The 19,996-nt window shown below is 42.2% G+C and overlaps 1 protein-coding gene across 4 annotated transcripts in view; it reads left to right on the top strand.

The window, feature by feature from the left end:
• msh3 (mutS homolog 3 (E. coli)) overlaps positions 1 to 19,996 on the top strand; it is a 288,075-nt gene that overhangs the window by 10,653 nt on the left and 257,426 nt on the right. For all 4 annotated transcript variants that reach the window (XM_087999818.1, XM_087999815.1, XM_087999807.1 and 1 more), the window contains exons 3-6: positions 6,267 to 6,499; positions 6,844 to 7,068; positions 17,451 to 17,567; positions 19,192 to 19,313. In XM_087999818.1, coding sequence (XP_087855944.1) covers positions 6,267 to 6,499; positions 6,844 to 7,068; positions 17,451 to 17,567; positions 19,192 to 19,313 — 697 coding nt within the window. The remainder of the gene's footprint in view (positions 1 to 6,266; positions 6,500 to 6,843; positions 7,069 to 17,450; positions 17,568 to 19,191; positions 19,314 to 19,996) is intronic.

Raw genomic sequence — 19,996 nt, 5'->3', positions numbered from 1 at the left:
GACCTGACCAGGTAGTCATGGAGGGAATGGTCTTTGCAGGAAGGCGGGAAGGGGTGGGGAGGGAATATATATCCCTGGTGGTGGGGTCTGTTTCGAGGTGGCGGAAATGTTGGCGGATGATTTGGTTTATGCGAAGGTTGGTAGGGTGGAAGTTGAGTACCAGGGGTGTTCTGTCCTTGTTACGGTTGGAGGGGTAGGGTCTGAGGGCGGAGGTGCGGGATGTGGACGAGATGCGTTGGAGGGCATCTTTAACCACGTGGGAAGGGAAATTGCGGTCTCTAAAGAAGGAGGCCATCTGGTGTGTTCTGTGGTGGAACTAGTCCTCCTGGGAGCAGATACAGTGGAGGCGGAGGAATTGGGAATACGGAATGGCATTTTTGCAGGAGGTAGGGTGGGAAGAGGTGTAATCCAGGTAGCTGTGGGAGTCGGTGGGTCACTTGGAGTATTGTGTGCAGTTTTGGTCTCCAAATTTGAGGATGGACATTCTGGCTATTGAGGGAGTGCAGTGTAGGTTCATTAGGTCAATTCCTGGAATGGCGGACTGTCATATGTTGAAAGATTAGAGCGACTGGGCTTGTATAAATTTGAGTTTAGAAGGATGAGAGGGGATCTAATTGAGACGTATAAGATTATTAAAGGATTGGACATTCTGGAGGCAGGCAGCATGTTTCCGCTGATGGGTGAGTCCAGAACCAGAGGACACAGTTTAAAAATAAGGGGTAGGCCATTTAGAACAGATTTGAGGAGAAACCTCTTCACCCAGAGAGTGGTGGATATATGGAATGCTCTGCCCCAGAAGGCACTGGAGGCCAAGTTTCTGGATACTTTCAGGAAAGAGATGGATGGAGCTTTTAAAGGTAGTGGAATCAAGGGTTATGGGGATAAGGCAGGAACAGGATACTGATTATGGATGGTCAGCCATGATCATAATGAATGGTGATGCTGGTTCGAAGGGCCGAATGGCCTACTCTTGCACCTATTGTCTACTGTCTGTTGAGATTTACCAGGCTGTTGCCTGGGCTGGAGAGACTGAGATATAACTAAAGATGGGAAAGGCTAGGGTTGAGCAGCAAAGCTTGAGTGGGTACCTGATAGTAGTGTATAAGGTTGAGAGGCGTAGATAGGAAGGCACATTTCCTATTAGTAGGGTTGTCAGTAATTGGGGGCTTGGATTTAATGTAAGAGATAGAGAACTACGAGGAGAGTTCAGGAGAAATATTTTCATCGAGAGGGTGATGGGCATGTGGAACTCACTGCCTGCAAGAGTGGCTGAATCAGAAATCTTAAAAAATACTTAAGCAGCATTTAGATATTAATTTGCATTGTCATAGCTTCCAGATCTATGGCCTAGAGCTGGAAAGTGAAAGTCGTGCAGGCAGATCTTTGTTGATCAAACTGGATATGATGGGCTGAATAGCTACCTCCTGAGCTGGAGATGTCTGAGGCACAAGTTTACAGCAGGGCTTTTGATAATCCTCCAAACTGAATCCTGATCTCCTGTCCAATCTACGCATGCTTCAGTATGTACTGTTTCACTTTGCATTAAATAAGTATGTGACAAATTTCAAGTCATAAAAGATCATTCATCCCATAACCCCATTCCGTCTTCAGACTTTGTGTGATTACTTCATGATTGATATTCCACCCACAGTACAGGTTAATTAGACATGCATATTCTTTTCAAATTTCAATAAAATGCGATAGAACATTATAGCAGAGTACAGGCCTTTTGGCCCTCAATGTTGCGCCGACCTGTGGAACCAATCTGAAGCCTATCTATCCTACATAATTCCATTTTCATCCATATGTTTATCTAATGACCATTCAAATGGCCTTAAAGTTGGCGAGTCTACAACTGTTGCAGACAGTGCATTCCATACCTCTGACATCTGTCCTACATTTATCACCCCTCAATTTAAAGGTATGTCCCCTTGTGCTAGCCATCACCATCCAAGGAAAAAGGCTCTCACTGGTCCACCCTACCTAACCCTCTGATTATCTTCTATGTCTCAATTAAGCCACCTCTCAAACTCTTCTCTGTAATAGAAACAGCTCAAGCCCCTCAGCCTCTCTTTGTAAGACTTTCCATCCATACCAGGCAACATCCTAGTAAATCTCCTCAGAATACTTTCCAAAGCTTCCACATTCTTCCTGTAATGCAATGACCAGAACTGCTCCCCAAGACTCTTCCATTCATTGTATAATTCGCTCTAGAAGTAGACTTGCTTAAATGCATCACCTCACATTATCTACAGGTATAGTGCCAGAAGACTGGAGGATAGCAAATGCTGACCCCTTATTTAAGAAGTGGGTGGCACGGTGGCACAGTGGTTAGCACTGCTTCCTCACAGCGCCAGAGACCCGGGTTCAATTCCCGCCTCAGGCGACTCTCTGTGTGGAGTTTGCACATTCTCCCAGTGTCTGCGTGGGTTTCCTCCCACAATCCAAAAATGTGCAGGTTAGGTGAATTGACCATGCTAAATTGCCCGTAGTGTTAGGTGAAGGGGTAAATGTAGGGGAATGGGTCTGGGTGGGTTGCACTTCGACTTGTTGGGCCGAAGGGCCTGTTTCCACACTGCAAGTAATCTAAACAATCCTGGCACTTATAGACCAGTGAGCCTTACTTCGGTTGTCAGTAAAGTGTTGGAAAAGGTTGTAAGAGATAGGATCTAGAGAGGAATAAGTTGATTAGAGATAGTCAACACTGTTTTGTGAAGGGTAGGTTGTGCCTCACAAACCTTACTGTGTTCTTTGAGATGGTGACCAAACAGGTGGATAGGGGTAAAGCAGTTGATGTGACGTGTATGGATTTCAGTTAAGTGTTAAGTTTCCCCGCGGTAGGCTATTGCACAAAATATGGAGGCATGGGATTGAGGGTGATTTAGCAGTTTGGATCAGAAATTAGCTCACTGAAAGAAGACAGAGGGTGATGGTTGATGGGAAATGTTCATGTTGGAGTTCAGTTACTAGTGGGGTACCGCAAGGATCTGTTTTGGGTCCACTGCTGTTTTTCATTTATAAAAATGACCTAGATGAGGGCATAGAAGGATGGGTTAGTAAATTTGCAGATGACACTAAGATTGGTGGAATAGTGGATAGTGCTGAAGGATGTTGCAGGTTACAGAGAGACATAGGTAAGCTGTAGAGCTGGGCTGAGAGGTGGCAAATGGAGCTTATTGTGGAAAAATATGAGGTGATTCACTTTGGAAGGAGTAACAGGAATGCAGAGTAGTGGGCTAATGGTAAGATCCTTGGTAGTGTAGATGAGCAGAGAGATCTCAGTGTCCATGTACACAGCTCCCCGAAAGTTGCCAACCAGGTTGATAGAGTTGTTAAGAAGACATACGGTGTGTTAGCTTTTATTGGTCGAGGGATTGAGTTTTGAAGCCACGAGGTCATGCTGCAGCTGTACAAAACTCTGGTGCGGCCACATTTGGAGTATTGCGTACAGTTCTGGTTGCCACATTATCAAAAGGATATGGACGCTTTGGAGAGGGTGCAGAGAAGGTTTACGAGGATGTTGCTTGGAATCGAAAGTGCTAGCTATGAAGAGAGGTTGAGTAGGTTAGGTTTATTTTCACTAGAAAAAAGGAGATTGAGGGGGGACCTGATTGAAGTTTACAAAATCATGAAGGGTATAGACAGGGTGGATAGAGACAAGCTTTTTCCCAGGGTGAAGGATTCAACAATGAGAGGTCATGCTTTCAAGGTAAAAGGTGGAAAGTTTAAGGAGGATACACGTAGTAAGTACTTCACACAGAGGGTGGCGGGTGTTTGGTACGCGTTGCCAGCAGAGGTGGTAAAGGCAGGCACGGTAGATTCATTTAAGATGTGTCTGGACAGATACATGAGTAGGTGGGGAGCAGAGGGATACAGAAGCTTAGGAATTGACCGACAGGTTTAGACCGTACATTTGGATCGGCTCGGGCTTGGAGGGCCAAAGAGCCGGTTCCTGGTCTGTAAATTTTCTTTGTTCTTTGTATAATGATGACATAAAGATCAAGGCCAAAGACCCTGCAGTCTCCCCCCTGGCTTTCCAGAGAATCCTAGGATAAATCCCATCTGGCACAGGGGACTTATCTACTTTCACACTTTCCAGAATTGCTAACATCTCCTTCTTGTGAACCTCAATCCTGTCTAGTCTCGTAGCCTTTATGTCAATATTCTCGACAACATTGTCTTTTTCCAGTGACGAAAAGTATTCCTTTGGCGCTTCCCCTATCTCCTCTGACCCCACGCACAACTTCCCACTACTATCCTTGATTGGCCCTAATTTTTCTGTAGTCATTTTATTCCTAACACACCTCTAGAAAACTTTAGTGTTTTCCTTGATCCTATCCACCAATGATTTCTTATGTCCCCTCCTGGCTCTTCTTAACTCTCTCTTTTGGCCTTCCCTGGCCAACCTGTAACTCTCAAGCACCCTAACTGAGCCTTCATGTCTCATCCTAACATAAGCCTCCTTCTTCCTCTTGACAAAAAATTCAATTTCTTTAGTAAACCACGGCTCCCTCACTGGACCTGCTGACAGGTACATACTTATCAAGGACACTTAGTAGATGTTCCTTGAATAAGCTCCATATTTCAATTGTGCCCATCCTTGGAGCTTCCCTCCCCATCCTATGCATCATAAATCTTGCCTAATCGCATCATAATTGCCTTTCCCCCAGCAATAACTCTTGCCTTGTGGTATATATCTATCCCTTTCCATCGCTAAATTAAACATAACCGAATTGTGGTCACTATCACCAAAGTGCTCACCTACCTTCAAATCTAACACCTGGTCAGGTTCATTGATCAAATGTTTGAGAGACAAAAATGTTTCTTAAATAAGTTACAGATGCTTTTTTACACTTTACGTAAGGCATTTTCAAAACTCTGTTTATATATGTTATTTCTTGGAGGGCTTAAGTTTTGAAGGATTGTGGAAATACTGATTTTATTTCAAGTTTTGTGGAAATATCTTGAGTGGTTTCTTCAAACGAGGTTGTTGAATGATCATTTTAGGCATTGGCCTCTTTAAACAAGGCTAACTTGAAATTGCATGATTGGTGATAACTGCTTGTTCTGCTGTAGGCCCCTGTTAGGGCTGTTTGAACAGTGACTGGGTGGAGAATATTTTAGTATCGGAATTGGTTAAGGTCAAGAAGCCTGTCTGGAAAGATTGCCCAACAAATCTCTCCTATTTTCTGAAATGATGTCTCATGTTGAATTAAAGGTAAAACAAATTTAGTTCTTCCAAAAGAGTTTTTTTAGATTACATTACATTACATTACAGTGTAGAAACAGGCCCTTCGGCCCAACAAGTCCACACCGACCCGCCGAAGCGAAACCCACCCATACCCCTACATTTACCCCTTACCTAACACTACGGGCAATTTAGCATGGCCAATTCACCTGACCCTGCACATCTTTTGGACTGTGGGAGGAAACCGGAGCACCCGGAGGAAACCCACGCAGACACTGGGAGAACGTGCAAACTCCACACAGTCAGTCGCCTGAGGCGGGAATTGAACCCGGGTCTCAGGCGCTGCGAGGCAGCAGTGCTAACCACTGTGCCACCGTGCCGCCCACCAGTTATTGAAGAAAATTCTCAAGATTATGTTTTTTGAGTGAGCTCTGACTGCTAAGACACAAAATAACTGTGGCTTGACCACATGCATTAGAGCATCAAAACAGCAGACTTGGGAACATTCTAGTCCTCATCCTTTTTGCCTTCAGAGTCACAGAGTTATAGAGTGTATAGCATGGAAACAGACTCTTCGATCCAACTTGTCCATGCTGACCAGATATCCCAACCCAATCTAGTCACACCCACCAGTACCAGGCCCATATTCCTCTGAACCCTTCCTATTCATACACCCATCCAGATGACTTTTAAATGTTGCAATTGTACTAGCCTCCACTATTTCCTCTGGCAGCTCATTTTATACACGTCCAACCCTTTGTGTGAAAAGGTTGCCCCTTCGGTCTCTTTTTTTTCTCTCCCCTCTCACCCTAAACTACGCCCTCTAGTTCCGGACTCCTCCCCCCCCCCCCCCCCCCTCCACCCCAGGGAAGAGACTTTGCCTATTTATCCTATCCATGCCCCTCATGATCTTATAAACCTCTATAAGGTCGCCCTTCTTTGGCCCAGCTTTTGTTTTCAGAGAAAAATCCATTTTGTTTTGTCGTATGTTTGTGGGTGTATTCCTCAGCCTCAGTTGTAAATATAAAGCTGTCATTTTGTTTAATTCATGCAATTAATTTATTTTTCTTTTCCAAAGATCAACCAACAGCACATATCCATGCTCTTGTATCTTCATCTACCATGGATAGACTAAAGGGATTTTCAATCGATAATCAGCAAGAACCATCCGTTGCTAAAGGCCCGGATGTGGATATCCAGTTCAAAAGATTCAAAGATGCAGAAAATTATGATCTAAACTCTGACAACGTTTGCAGAGAATGGGATGATTTTGTTCATCCCAAAAATGCAGACAGAGACGGATTGTATCAGGTAGATTAACATGTTTCGAGGCTCAGTTTAAATTGTATGTCTAAGCACTGAAATTTTGCAAAAAATGTTAAATCTTTTTGTATCCTTAGTAAATGTCTTACTCAAACCTTTAACAATTTCAAGTTTGAATAACCCAGTTTCTTCCTCATTATTTTCTTGACTCTGACTCTCGGGTGCTACCAGCTGCTCCTCAAGAATTTCCTTTTGTATTTTAGATTTGCTGCTGCTTAGTTGCCTCATGCTATTTAAGCTTGTTCTGAAAAATATTCATTTTTTAGTTTGTCAAATTTTGGTTGTGAAGATTTTAAGAGCAATCCTGAAATTATCTTTTTCATTTCTGACAGTGTCGTTCTCAAGAAATTGTAAATCTGGATTGGCATCGATTTTCAGCTTCAAACAAGGGAAACAGTGTGAAGAACACTTTTGAAACGGGTACAGTCAACCGTAGAACGAGGAGCACTTACACTCCACTAGAACTACAGTACCTGGAGATCAAAAACCAACACAAGGATGCAGTGCTGTGTGTGGAGTGTGGATACAAGTATCGGTTTTTTGGTGAAGATGCTGAGGTGGGTCACTCTTTCTGGAGACTTTGGTTTACATGAAATGAAGAGAGTTTTCAGTCTTATTTTTTTTTTTAGATTACTTACAGGGTGGAAACAGGCCCTTCGGCCCAACAAGTCCACACCGACCCACCGAAGCACAACCCACCCAGATCCATTCCCCTACATTTTACCCCTAACACTACGGGTAATTTAGTATGGCCAACTCACCCAACCTGCACACCTTTGGACTGTGGGAGGAAACCGGAGAACCCGGAGGAAACCCAAGTGGACACGGGGAGAACGCGCAAACTCCACACAGACAGTCGCCCGAGGTGGGAATTGAACCCGGGACGTTTCTCAAAAGTTCAATGCACTAGCTATCTCAAGTACTTGAAGGTTCATTTATAGTCCAGGTATTTGTTCTGGCCCGAGTTTCAGTCATATAGATACTATTTTAATTGTTGTTCACTGAATGGTGTTCTTCTGTTGATTCTCCCCATGGTTGCTTCCATAGAGACTGAGCCTGTTATGAAGATGCTTCATGTTTGACATTTCTTGAGGGACTTCTGTTTTGAAGGATGGGTCAAAATTGATTTATTTCAACTTTTGTGGAAACTCCTGGAGTGGTTTATTTTCAGAGGTCATTAAGAAATCGCTGTAGACTTTGGAGATTTTTAAAAAAAATGAAGTTCCTAGAAATCACATGACTGGTGATAGCCGCTTGTTTTTTATAGACTCTCGCTGAGCTTGTTTCGAACAGTGGTTGGCTTGGAGATCTGGAGTTAATTGGGCTCAAGAAGCTTGCAAGGAATGGCTCCTCAGCAGATCTCTCTATTCTGAAATAAGCATCGTGTTTGAGGTCAGGTGAAATCTATTTGTTCCTTTGAAACAGTGATTGGAGGAACTTTTATTTATAGGTATTTTTACTGGAAAAAAGGAAATTTTTAAACTTTTTTTACAAAATTATGAAGTAATGCAAACAAGTATAAACACTAATGCCTTCTCTGCATCAAAGAAACAACTATCTCTGGTATTCTTTCCTGTTGACAGGCTTGTATCATATTTAAGATGCTTCTAATATTGTTGGTTGATTTATGGCCCTTGATAAACCCAGTCTGGTCCTCTCTTATAATATATGGTAAGACACTCTCCAATCATAATGCTAATGTTTTAGAAAGAATTTTAAAATCCACATTTAACAAGGATATTGGTCTATAGGATGAGCAATCTTCTGGAGCCTTGCCTTAAGAATGAGGAGAGAAATATTTGCTTCTCTCAACGAAGGCGGGAGGCAGTCCTGACTGTGTGAGTAATTATACATGTCTGTAAGTGGACTAGCCAGTTCCCCTATAAATTCTTTATAAAATTCAACCTGGAATCCGTCTGGTCCAGGTGTTTTGTCACTCTGAAGCTGTCTAATTGCATTGAGTACTTCTTGGGTTGTCAGGAGGGCATTCAGGATCGACACCTGCTCCGAGGTTAAATCCGGAAAGGCCAAGTTTTTAAAGAGGGACTCCATCTTCTTAGTTCTATCCTCACAGTCCTGTGATTTGTACAATTCAAAATAGAACTTGCTAAAGGCTGTATTGATCCTATTACAATCACAAGTCAGAGTACCAGCACTTTCCCTAATGTATGTGATAACTTGAAAAGAACTAGCAGTTCTTTTCCTAGCAAGATACACTAGGTATCTGCCAGGTTTGTCACCATATTCATATAGTCTTTGCTTTGCAAATAATACTTCCCTCTTTGCTGTTTGGGTAAGTGCAGTATTCAAGGCTGTCCTAAGGGCTGTGATCCTTTGTAGCTTAGTAATGGAGGGCCTATCAACATACGCTATCTCAGCTGTCTTCAAGCGAGCCTCGAGTAGGCGCTGTTGTTCTCCCTTTTGTCTTTTCTGGATCGTACAATATGAGATGATCAAACCTCGCGCATAAGCCTTAATGGTCTCCCACATCGTTGACGGGTTACTGGCCATACCTGAATTAATTTCCAAAAAGGTTTTGAATTCCTGAGAAAAATATTTTATAAATTTGCTATCCTTCATTAAGAAAGAATCCATACGCCAATGTCAGGGGCCTGTCCCATCGTTCCTAGTCTTAACTTCCATATATACTGCGGCATGATCAGAAATTGCTATATTACCTATTTTGCAGGACAATATGGAATTCCAAAGGGTCGAGTGAGCAAAAAACCTATCGATTCTAGTATGACACTTGTGTGGGTTTGAGTAGAAAGTAAAAGTCTCTGCCCTGGTGGTGAAGACACCTCCACACATCTACTAGCCCTAGCTCCTTATTCAGATCCACCAATTGTCTAGATCTAAGAGATATACCCATAGTACTCTTGGGTATCCTATCTGTCTCCGAGTCCATAATACAATGAAAATCTCCTCCTATAATTGTATGGTGGGCCCCAAAAGCCATCAACTTGGAGAACGCTTCCATTACAAATTTGACGGGGTATGCCGGGAGGCAATAAAGATTCAAAATCCCATACTCCTCTCCATTTATTAGGGCTTTGATCAGTATATACTGTCCAGATTCATCTTTTATTTGGCTTAATATTTTGAAAGGCAGATTCTTGCAAATGAGAATGACTACTCCCCTACTTTTTGAACTAAAAGATGAGAAAGAGGCCTGGTCAAATCCACTCTGTTGTAATTTTAAGTGCTCTTTGTCAAGTAGATGTGTCTCCTGTAAGAGAGCTACATCAACCCTTTCTTTTTTGATAATATCTTCTTCCTTTTGATTGGTGAATTACTCTCCTTGACATTCCTTGACCACCTAAGTGAATGGCCAGCCGTGATCGTCCAGGCAAGAGACCCCCCCCCCCCCCCCCCCCCCCCCCTCCCCAGGACGAAGAACCCCACTCAAAACACCTTGAATAAAGACTATGGAAAATTCACAAAAGCAGAAGTTCTTGAAGACATTTACACCAACACAATTAAATACTATTCCTAATTACAGAAAACAATACAAAACACATTTGAAAGGAGATTTTCCCCCTTGCTCCCAGGGGGTGTAACTACCTGTCAATAACTCCACCATAACATCTCCTAACTAGTGCCCCGCCCTCAACCCAGGCATTATAAAATAGAGTAGACAAATTCAAGTGTTCTATAAAACCATCCCCCCTGCCCCCCAACCAACACATAGATGCGTTTAGCAAGCATAATACAAAATATAAATATATAAAACCACAAAGTTACAATCCCAGCAATTATTAGAAAACTAAGTAAGATGACCGAAGAAGAGAACCCTGCTCTTAAAAAAAAAAAGGTAGAACAAAACAAACCCCCCCCCACACAAATCAAATAAGGTGCGCAGCCTGTAAAAACAAAATCACAGTGAGTAACAAGTAAGTCCCCCTCCCCACCCCCCAGAGAAGGTAATGAACAAAAAAGGATGGAGAAGAAAAATAGAGTAAACCAGGGTGGGGTGGGGGGAGGGCAAAATAAATCATTATCCATACGGTTTAAGCCTCACAGTCTATTTAAGAGAGTCCAAGAATTCTTTAGCCTTCTCCAGTGATCTAAAGTTATATACGGATCCTTTGTGGCTGTTGCGGAACCCATGCTGGGTAATGCAAGGAGTGTTGGATATTTAGGTCCCTGAGACGCTTCCTTGCCTCATCGAATGCCCTCCTCTTGCGGACCATGGCTGGAGAAAAATCCTGGAATAACATAATCCTGGAACCCTTATGCATCATGGCCTGGGGATCCTTCCCCACGACTATGGAGGCTTCCAGGAGCACCTGCTTCTCTTTATAGCATTAGAGCTGGAACAGAACCGGGCGGGGGCGCTGGTCCGACCCAGGCCTGCGTATAGCAACCCAGTGGGCCCACTCCACCTGTACCTGGCCTGGTTCAGACTCCAATTTTAATATTTGAAGGAGCCATTGCTCCAAAAAGCTGCAAGCTGGCCTTCCTCTTCCCGTTCGGGAAGGCCCAGCAATCGAATATTAATTCAACGGCTCCGATTGTCGAGGTTGTCGATGTGCTCTTCCAAGGTCCGAACTCACTGCTCGAGCGCCTGGACCCGGCCCACGGCCGACTCGGCAGCAGGTTCCAAGGTCATGGCCTTTTGCTCAGCCCCTCCGATGCACTGTTCGAGTTTTTCAATTTCTCGGTCGTGTTGTAGAAGCACAACCGAGATCGACTCCCACCTGGACCTGGATTCTTCAATAAAGGCATCGATCTTCTCCTGCAGCTTGTTGATCCCAAAGATCAGGTTCACCTCTGCAGGTAAGTCCCCCGAGGCGGCCGCAGACGTCTCCGCTGCTGAGGGAGGGGTCCCTGCCTGTTGCGAACTGCGGGAATTTTTGCTCTTAGTCATTTTAAGAACAACACCAAACTGTTCAAGTTTGATGTAAAATGACTGACTACACTGGGCAAAAGCTATTTTAAATGATTTAAAAGATGTGGTGAAGGCGGGTGCCCCACTTTGCCGGAGTCTTCGGCAGAGGACTACAGACTCAGACTTGCTGGGTTGCCGCCATCTTGAATCTCCCCTGAGGAACTTGTTAACATTGTATTTCCTGAATGAGTTGTGTATTAACACTCCTGAGACAAGTGTACATGATTATTGACTTGTCACTCCAGATTGACAGACTTTGGAACATTCCATGCTTTTCTGTTTTGAGTCTCCAGAATAAACACCTTTGTCCAGGAATATTTTTGTTTAGTGAATCGCTGTGAGAGAAATCTGTTTTTTTTTCCTATCTCTCCTGAAATGTGTTTGACTTTTTTGGGGACATTTGAATGGAAAGTGTTTATGCTTCTATTACTTTGTATGTTAATAACTTATTACATCTTCCTTGAATAATAGAGTCATAGAGATGTACAGCATGGAAACAGACCCTTCGGTCCAACCTGTCCATACCGACCAGATATCCCTACCCAATCTAGTCCTACCTGCCAGTAGCCAGCCCATATCCCTCCAAATCCTTCCTATTCATATACCCGTCCAAATGCCTCTTAAATGTTGCAATTGTACTGGCAGCTCATTCCATACACGTACCACCCTCTGTGTGAAAAGGTTGCCCCGTTGGTCTCTTTTATATCTTTCCCCTCTCACCCTAAACCTATGCCCTCTAGTTCTGGACTCCCTGACCCCGAGGAAAAGACTTTGCCTATTTAACCTATCCATGCCCTTCATAATTTTATAAACCTCTATAAGGTCACCCCTCAGCTTCCGACGCTCCAGGGAAAACAGCCCAGCCTGTTCAGCCTCTCCCTATAGCTCAAATCCTCCATCCCTGGCAACATCCTTGTAAATCTTTTCTGAACCCTTTCAAGTTTCACAACATCTTTCCGATAGGAAGGAGACCAGAATTGCACGCAATATTCCAACAATGGTCTAACCAATGTCCTGTACAGCCGCAACATGACCTCCCAACTCCTGTACTCAATACTCTGACCAATAAAGGAAAGCATACCAAACGCTTTCTTCACTATTCTATCCAACTGCGACTCCACTTTCAAGGAGCTCTGAACCTGCACTCCAAGGTCTCTTTATTCAGCAACACTCCCTAGGACCTTAACATTAAGTGTATAAGTCCTGCTAAGATTTGCTTTCCCAAAATGCAGCACCTCTCATTTATCTGAATTAAACTCCATCTGCCACTTCTCAGCCCATTGGCCCATCTGGTCAAGATCCTGTTGTAATCTGAGCTAACCTTCTTTGCTGTCCACTACACCTCCAATTTTGGTGTCATCTGCAAACTTACTAACTGTACCTTTTTATGCTCGTATCCAATGTATGTAAATCCAAAACAAATCCATTTATGTAAATGACAAAAAGTAGAGGACCCAGCACTGATCCTTGTGGCACTCCACTGGTCACAGGCCTCCAGTCTGAAAAACAACCCTCCAACACCACCTGTCTTCTACCATTGAGCCAGTTCTGTATCCAAATGGCTAGTTCTCCCTGTATTCCATGAGGTCTAACCTTGCTAACCAGTCTCCCATGGGGAACCTTGTCGAACGCCTTACTGAAGTCCATATAGATCACATCTACTGTTCTGCCTCTTTGTTACTTCATCAAAAAACTCAATCAAGTTTGTGAGACATGATTTCCCACGCACAAAGCCATGTTGTCTATCCATAATCAGTCCTTGCCTTTCCAAATGCATGTACATCCTGTCCCTCAGGTTTCCCTCCAACAACTTGCCCACCACCGATGTCAGGCTCACTGGTCTATAGTTCCCTGGCTTGTCCTTATCACCTTTCTTAAACAGTGGCACCACGTTAGCCTACCTCCAGTCTTCCGGCACAACACCAGTGACTATCGATGATTCAAATATCTCAGCAAAGGACCCAGCCATTACTTCTCTAGCTTCCCACAGAGTTCTCGGGTACACCTGATCAGGTCGTGGAGATTTATCCACCTTTATCCGTTTCAAGACATCCAGCACTTCCTCCTCTGTAACATGGACATTTTGCAAGATGTCACTGTCTATTTCCCTACTGTATATATCTTCCATATCCTTTTCCACAGTAAATACTGATGCAAAATATTCGTTTAGTATCTCCCCCATTTTCTGTGGCTCCACACAGTTTTGTTTTGTTCAACCAATAACCGTTTATCAAGAAACCTGGTTGGTAGATCTTTTACTTTCAAACCTAAATGTAAATAAGATATTTAATTGGCTATTTTGGTAACTGGAAAATAATTTTATTCTGCTTTGATTTGTGGAGTAGTGGGACTAGAGCAATAGTGCACTCCTCCTCCAGTTTATGTTCAGAATCATATGGATTGTTGCAAATGAAATGACATATCGCTATCTGCTTTTGGGGATTTTGAGCATTTCTCTCAATTCAAATTAGTCCCAACTCGACGCCATGCAATGGCTTTAGCATCTCCCACTTGGTAAACATCCAGAGACTTCTGGCACTGTGTTGATTTCAGAAATCAATGCAACAAAGTTTCAGAATTCACTCCACATATTCTCTTAATGTCAGGCTCAGCACCACCAATTAGCAGTTTACTGCTGGTGTTGCTCTCCAGGACACATTCCTATAATAGCATGGCCTGAAAGGTCGAACAGTGGAAACTCTTTGTATTATGAATTGGATTAATCAATCTTGGAAAAGCTGCATGTGTATATCTCAAACCCTCATATAGCCCCTCGGTTTAGGATTCAGAGTAATTTTAAAGTCTATGTATATGCAATTTCTCTCTCTCCAGATGGGGCTGGGCCAGCTGAATTTTTTCCAGCACTTTGGTTTTACTAGCTTAACGTCTGTCATAGGGAAGATGTTACATGCTATTATTAAAGATTTTATGGGAGAGCACTTAAATAAATTCAAAATAATTAGCCATTGTCAGTATGGTTTTGTGAAAGAGAAACCATGTTTAATTGATCCATTTGAGTTGTTTGAGGAAGTAATGTGCTTTGGATAAAGGGGAATCAATAGTAAACTATAACTGCATTCCCAGTAGCCATTTAATAAGATGTCACCTCAAAAGTTATTGTGGAAATTAAAAGCACGTGGTGATGTGTTAGTGCATTGGCACGAATAGAAGATTAGCTTTCTAACGGGAAGCAGATAGTAGGAATAAAAAAGGTTATCGTCCAGTTGCCGAGCTGTAACAGGTGATGTGACCAGTGCTGACTCCTCAACATTTTATACAAGATAACTTAGATGAAGGCAGTGAAGGTTTGGTAGCTAAATTTGCTAATGGCACCAATATAAGTAGGAAATTTAGTTTTGAGTAAGACGTGAGGTAGCTACAGTGGTTTTTGACTGGACAAAGATCTGGTAAATGGAGTACAATGTTGGAAATGTGAAATTGTTCATTTTGGCTGGAAGAACGAAATAATAGCTTATTATCTAAATACTAAGAGTTTGTAGAGCTCTGAGATGCCTGGGGATCTGAGCATCCTAATGCATGATTTATAAAAGATGAGTATGCAGGTGTAGCAAGTATTGAGGAATGCTAATACAATGGTTTTTTTTTATTGTGAGGAAAATTGAATACAAAAGTAAGGAAGTTCTGCTTTAGTTATACTGACTCTGGTGAGACTATATTTGAAGTATTGCATACAGTACTGATACTTTTGTGAAGAATGAAAGTATGTTGGAAGCAGATCAGAGATGTTTTACGAGACTAACAACTGGAATGGGTGGGTTATGCTATAAGGGAAAGTTGGACAGGATAGGCTTGTATCCTCAGGAGTTTAGAAGAGTAAGTGGAGCCTTGATTGAAACATATCAGACCCTGAGGAATGTTAAGAGGGTAGATATGGAAAGGTTGTTTCCAATTCTCGGCAAATCTAAAATGACCATGGAGAGTCACTGTCGGATGATAGTTTCAAAGGCTGTTGGAGGCTGAGAAAGACGCCGAGCTATGATTTATTTTGCCACAGGTACAAGAGTGTTGCATTTTGGAAGATGCCCTACTGTCTCCATTTTGGCAAAGTTCAAATGTCAGTGCAATTTGAAGTGAAGTATTTCCACTCTATGAGCAATGCACTTTATACCATAAATATATGCTCTGTTATTTGCTTACTTAGAATGTGTCAAATGTGCCTGTCTGCATCTGCTTTAGCAAATAAATTAGCCATGGTGACTAGACATAGTGCATGTGCGTTCTATCATAAATCAATTTCTTGACTATGTTGAGAATGGTTCACTCCTGATTAGAATGAGAACAAATCTTTTTATAGGCAAATCAGAGGAATAATTAATTCTTGTTGAGTAAATGTTTGGAAACCAACAAGATGTGAAATAAAGTTGGTCTTTGACAAATATGGGGAGCTAACTCATGTAGCTGCACTTAACTAAATCTGTGAATGTGGAAAGAACTTCTGTGAAAAGGGGAGCAAACATGTGGGCTCCACCTGCAAGACCCCTTCGAGTTGCACACTGTTTGGACTTGTAACCAGCGATTCAAATACATGGGATGGCACATTGACTTGTCACTGAAGTTTCCAAAATGCCTGGGAAAATTCAATCGTGGAGCAGACCATTAGGGAAAAGTCACTCCATCATAGAATGGATAGAGTCTCAGGAGCTTTATCTTCAATCACAGGCTGGTTCTCCCTTGCACTGGGTATTGCTAAGCACATTGTGCACACATCACCAGCAAACACTGAACCCAGAAACACTGCAAGTGAAAAGGAAAGGAAAATAAGTGAGTGAGTTACTAGGTGCTGTTGAGGCAGGAAAGCTAAGACCAGGGGATGCCTTTTGTGTGTGTGATCGGGGCGTGGGGGGAAAAAACCAGAGAGTCACCTGTTGTGAGTCAGTTCAGTCTTATTTGGGAGGGTTTAAAGCATCTGACAGGTGAGAGAGAAGCTCCAAGGAAGCAAGAGCTCCAAGGAAACGAGAGGTGGAAGAAAGAGCTGTGAAGGCAGAGAGGGGGAGGAAAGAATCTGTACAGTGTATGTGGGGAGAAGAAAGATTCTCAAACGCAGTGGAGGAGGAGAGGCTGCAAGTTACGTGTTAGGAGAGAGGCTGTATGGGTGAAAGGACAGTTTTCAAGTTTTTGAGAATGCTTATCCAACTGGAAGTTAGGAATACCTAAAATTCCTGAAATTAATGTGGAATCTCAAGCTTAAGGTTGCCTATGTTCAGGAGCTATAATTGAGGAAAAGTTTAGTGGACACTTACAATCAACACTGTTAATTGTTAAATTTTAAATCTGAAATGCAGTGAAGAGAATAGCAACTGACTGTTTAAAAGCTTTCAGCTTTGCACAAATGAAGTGGATATGTATTAGTTTTGACCTCACTAATCTGCAGTAGGTGCATTTAGGATTTTTTTTGTGTAAGCGTGTGTCACTTTTTTTTTTTAAAAAAGGGGGCTTTTTACTAGCTTAGACCTATTTGTGCCAAATTAAATATTGTGATGTCCAAGCAATTCACATTTTCCTTGTGAATTGTCAAGAAAGTCTTAAGACCAAGAAATTGAATGTTTTCAAGAAGGAGTTACTTAGTTCTTAGGGCTAAAAGGATCAAAGGGTCTGTGGAGAAAGAGGGAATAATGTACTGTGCTGGGATCTCCTGAATGCCTGCACCACAACAACTGCAATGGTTCAAGGAGACGGCTTACCACAACCTTCTCAAATTGGAGATGGATGATAAATGCTGGCCTTGCCAGGGATGCTCACATCTGCAGTTGAGTAAAAAGAAATGATGTATTGGTTGAAAGGTGTTATTTTCGTTCCTGTATCTGGTATGCTAATAGGTGCTGGAACTGTCTTGCATGAAAGAAAAGTGCGAGTTTGGGACAGTCAGTGTGGTCACAAAACCAGTTACATCCCTCTCCCATATTCCCTTTAAATGCCTCCAAATTCTTCTCCCAAATTTTCCCCCCTTGACAAGTTGTTTCACATCTGTTACTTTGTGTCCAGTTTTCAGGATTTATTAACACAGTGACTTCGTGCATATGTTTTCAGACTGCAGCTCGAGAGCTGAATATTTACTGTCACCCTGACCATAACTTCATGACTGCCAGCATACCAGTTCACCGTCTATTTGTTCATGTCCGTCGGCTAGTCGCGAAAGGATATAAGGTATGCTTGCTGAGTTCTGAGTTCTGACTGTTTCCCTTCTCTTAAAAGGTTGAAGAATAATTGGTTAAATTTTTGCTTGTTTTTTTTCCATACACTTACTATTCTTGGAAACTCAAAGTAATGGCGATTAGCAATATGTTATAACTTGCTGCTGGGAGGGTGAAGATGTGGGAGGAATGTAGATTTTCTTACTGCTCTTTGTCGTGTGGAATTCTCTAGGATTCCATTTAACATTTTCCATTTTCAAATTTAGTAAGCTTTGATGTCAGTTTTACAATTCATTGAGATGACACAATGGAACACTTTCAGTGTCATTCTCTGCAGTAACTCTGGACAGATAACTTAAATGGAGACCATCAGGAGGGTGAGATTTGTATGTGGGTGAAGGAATGATGTGTCTCTTCCAAAACCCTCCCCAGAAAATGAATTCTCGATTGATATCTATGAGGCCTTTCACAGAAAGGGTGAAGGGGAAGAATGATGATGATATCTGTTAAAGCCAATCTTTGATCCTTGTTAACATCTCTCTACTTTTACCTAGCACCTAAGAGCCTCATGGTCTGCTGTCTTGTGTATGCAGCTTGGTCCTGAGCTCAATTTCCTGTTCCAAGTCGAGGCACTGCTCTTGCCTGACACTTGCTCATTTCATAATCAAGAACACTTTGTTCCGATTCCACAACTTTGCCCTACCTTTATAACTTTCCACCCTACTGCCATTGAAACTGTAATCATATCTCCATTTGGCTGTTTCTCACTTATTTTTGAAAGAAGGACAGACTTGCCTTTGTATAGCACCTTTCATGACCGAGTTGCATTGCAGTCACTGAAGTACATTTGAAGTGCAGTCGCTGCTTTAACGTAGGAAGCAATGTGACTGACTTATTCCTGTAAATGATAACCTGATAATGACGGTCATTTGTTTATGTGATCTTAATTGATTGATCCACTGGCTGGGACACCCCTTCTTTTGAAATAATTCTGTGGGATTTTTGAGCATCTAGCTCAAGAACCTTACTTTAATATCTCATCCAGAAGATGGCAGTGCTAGCCATGTAACACTCCTCAGAACTGCACTGGAGTGCTGACTTACCAAAACATTCTCTTGAACTATCCTTGTGGCCTAACATCCCAATTCTCTCCATTTGCTCTTTTCCCTCCTGTACTCAACTTGACTTTTTTTTTCTTTTTTTGTGTAAAGTGCTTTTGAAGGCATTTTTTTACTGCAAGAGAATAAGTGTTTTATCTTTTGTGTAATGGATGACAGCTAGTGGCAGAATAATTCCATTTGGTCGTAGCTAATGTTTTTTAATATGCAAGTTCTATACTACCAAGCAAATTTTACATCTCAAAAATGTGTAAAGTGTTCTTTGAGTTAATGCAAGTTGTGCTGAAATATGCAGTTATATATATAAATATACATTGTGTTACCCTGTAAATTAATTTAAAACCAATGAGCTCGAGTATTTCTTCCGTTAGCAAATAGTAAATCTGAGTGAATTTGTTTTTGAGGAATTGCAGTATTTCCATCCACTATTTAACAGCAACATGCGATGTTATTGACCATGCATTTCCTTTAATATTGCATTGAATCTGAAGCACATTACTGTGTATGTATCTGTTTCAGGTGGGAGTGGTGAAACAGACTGAGACTGCAGCTCTTAAAGCTGTTGGAGAGAACAAAGGCAATCTGTTCACTCGCAAGCTGACTGCTCTCTACACCAAGTCTACACTCATTGGAGAAGATATCCTTTCAGCTCCATTATCTCTTTGAACTCTGTTCGCTTCTCCATTGCACCACCTCATGGTGTGAACAGGGAAGTGCACGGATGGTCTCAGGATTTTCAGATATTTTCTAATCAACCTGTTCAGAGACATTATTATGCACCACTGCAGCAGGTGGGACTTGAACCCAGGCCTGCTGGTTTAGAGGTTGGGATACTACCACTGCATCACAAGCACTCCTCATAGGGTTTTAAGTAAAAAAGAAGAGTTTTGTTTCTAATCTACCTATTTAGTGATCTTATTATGTACCTTTTGGAGCAGGTGGGCCTCTCAGTGCAGCAGTAGGGATACTACCTCAGTGCTACAAGAAGGCCCCCTCATAGGGTTTTAAGCTCATATAGATTTATTCTGTGAGCAGAATTGTTCTGTTGTCCAGAATGATCCCAATTTGGCAGGGTTAATGTACCTGACAGCTGTGTTGCAGATTCCCACACACAAGCCTAAGAATTTTAGATTTTTAGGGGATTTTGCTTGTGTTCAGGAGGTGGTCCTGGTTGGGATTTCATGGGAACAGTGTATGTTGGCGTTGCCGACTGCTAACAGAGAAATGGAGTCCCAAGTCTACAGGATATTAAAAAGCAGTGTAAAGTTATGTAACTTAAGCCCTAACATTATTTCTTCTGATTTTGTAAACAATAATAAGCATA

Source organism: Chiloscyllium plagiosum, unplaced genomic scaffold (genome assembly GCF_037043375.1).
Source record: "Chiloscyllium plagiosum isolate Xiang-an unplaced genomic scaffold, Cpla_swu_hap1 HiC_scaffold_2, whole genome shotgun sequence".
NCBI classification, from domain to species: domain Eukaryota; kingdom Metazoa; phylum Chordata; class Chondrichthyes; order Orectolobiformes; family Hemiscylliidae; genus Chiloscyllium; species Chiloscyllium plagiosum.
The sequence above is the reverse complement of the archived record's forward strand: the minus strand, read 5'-3'. Positions and strand labels throughout refer to the sequence as shown.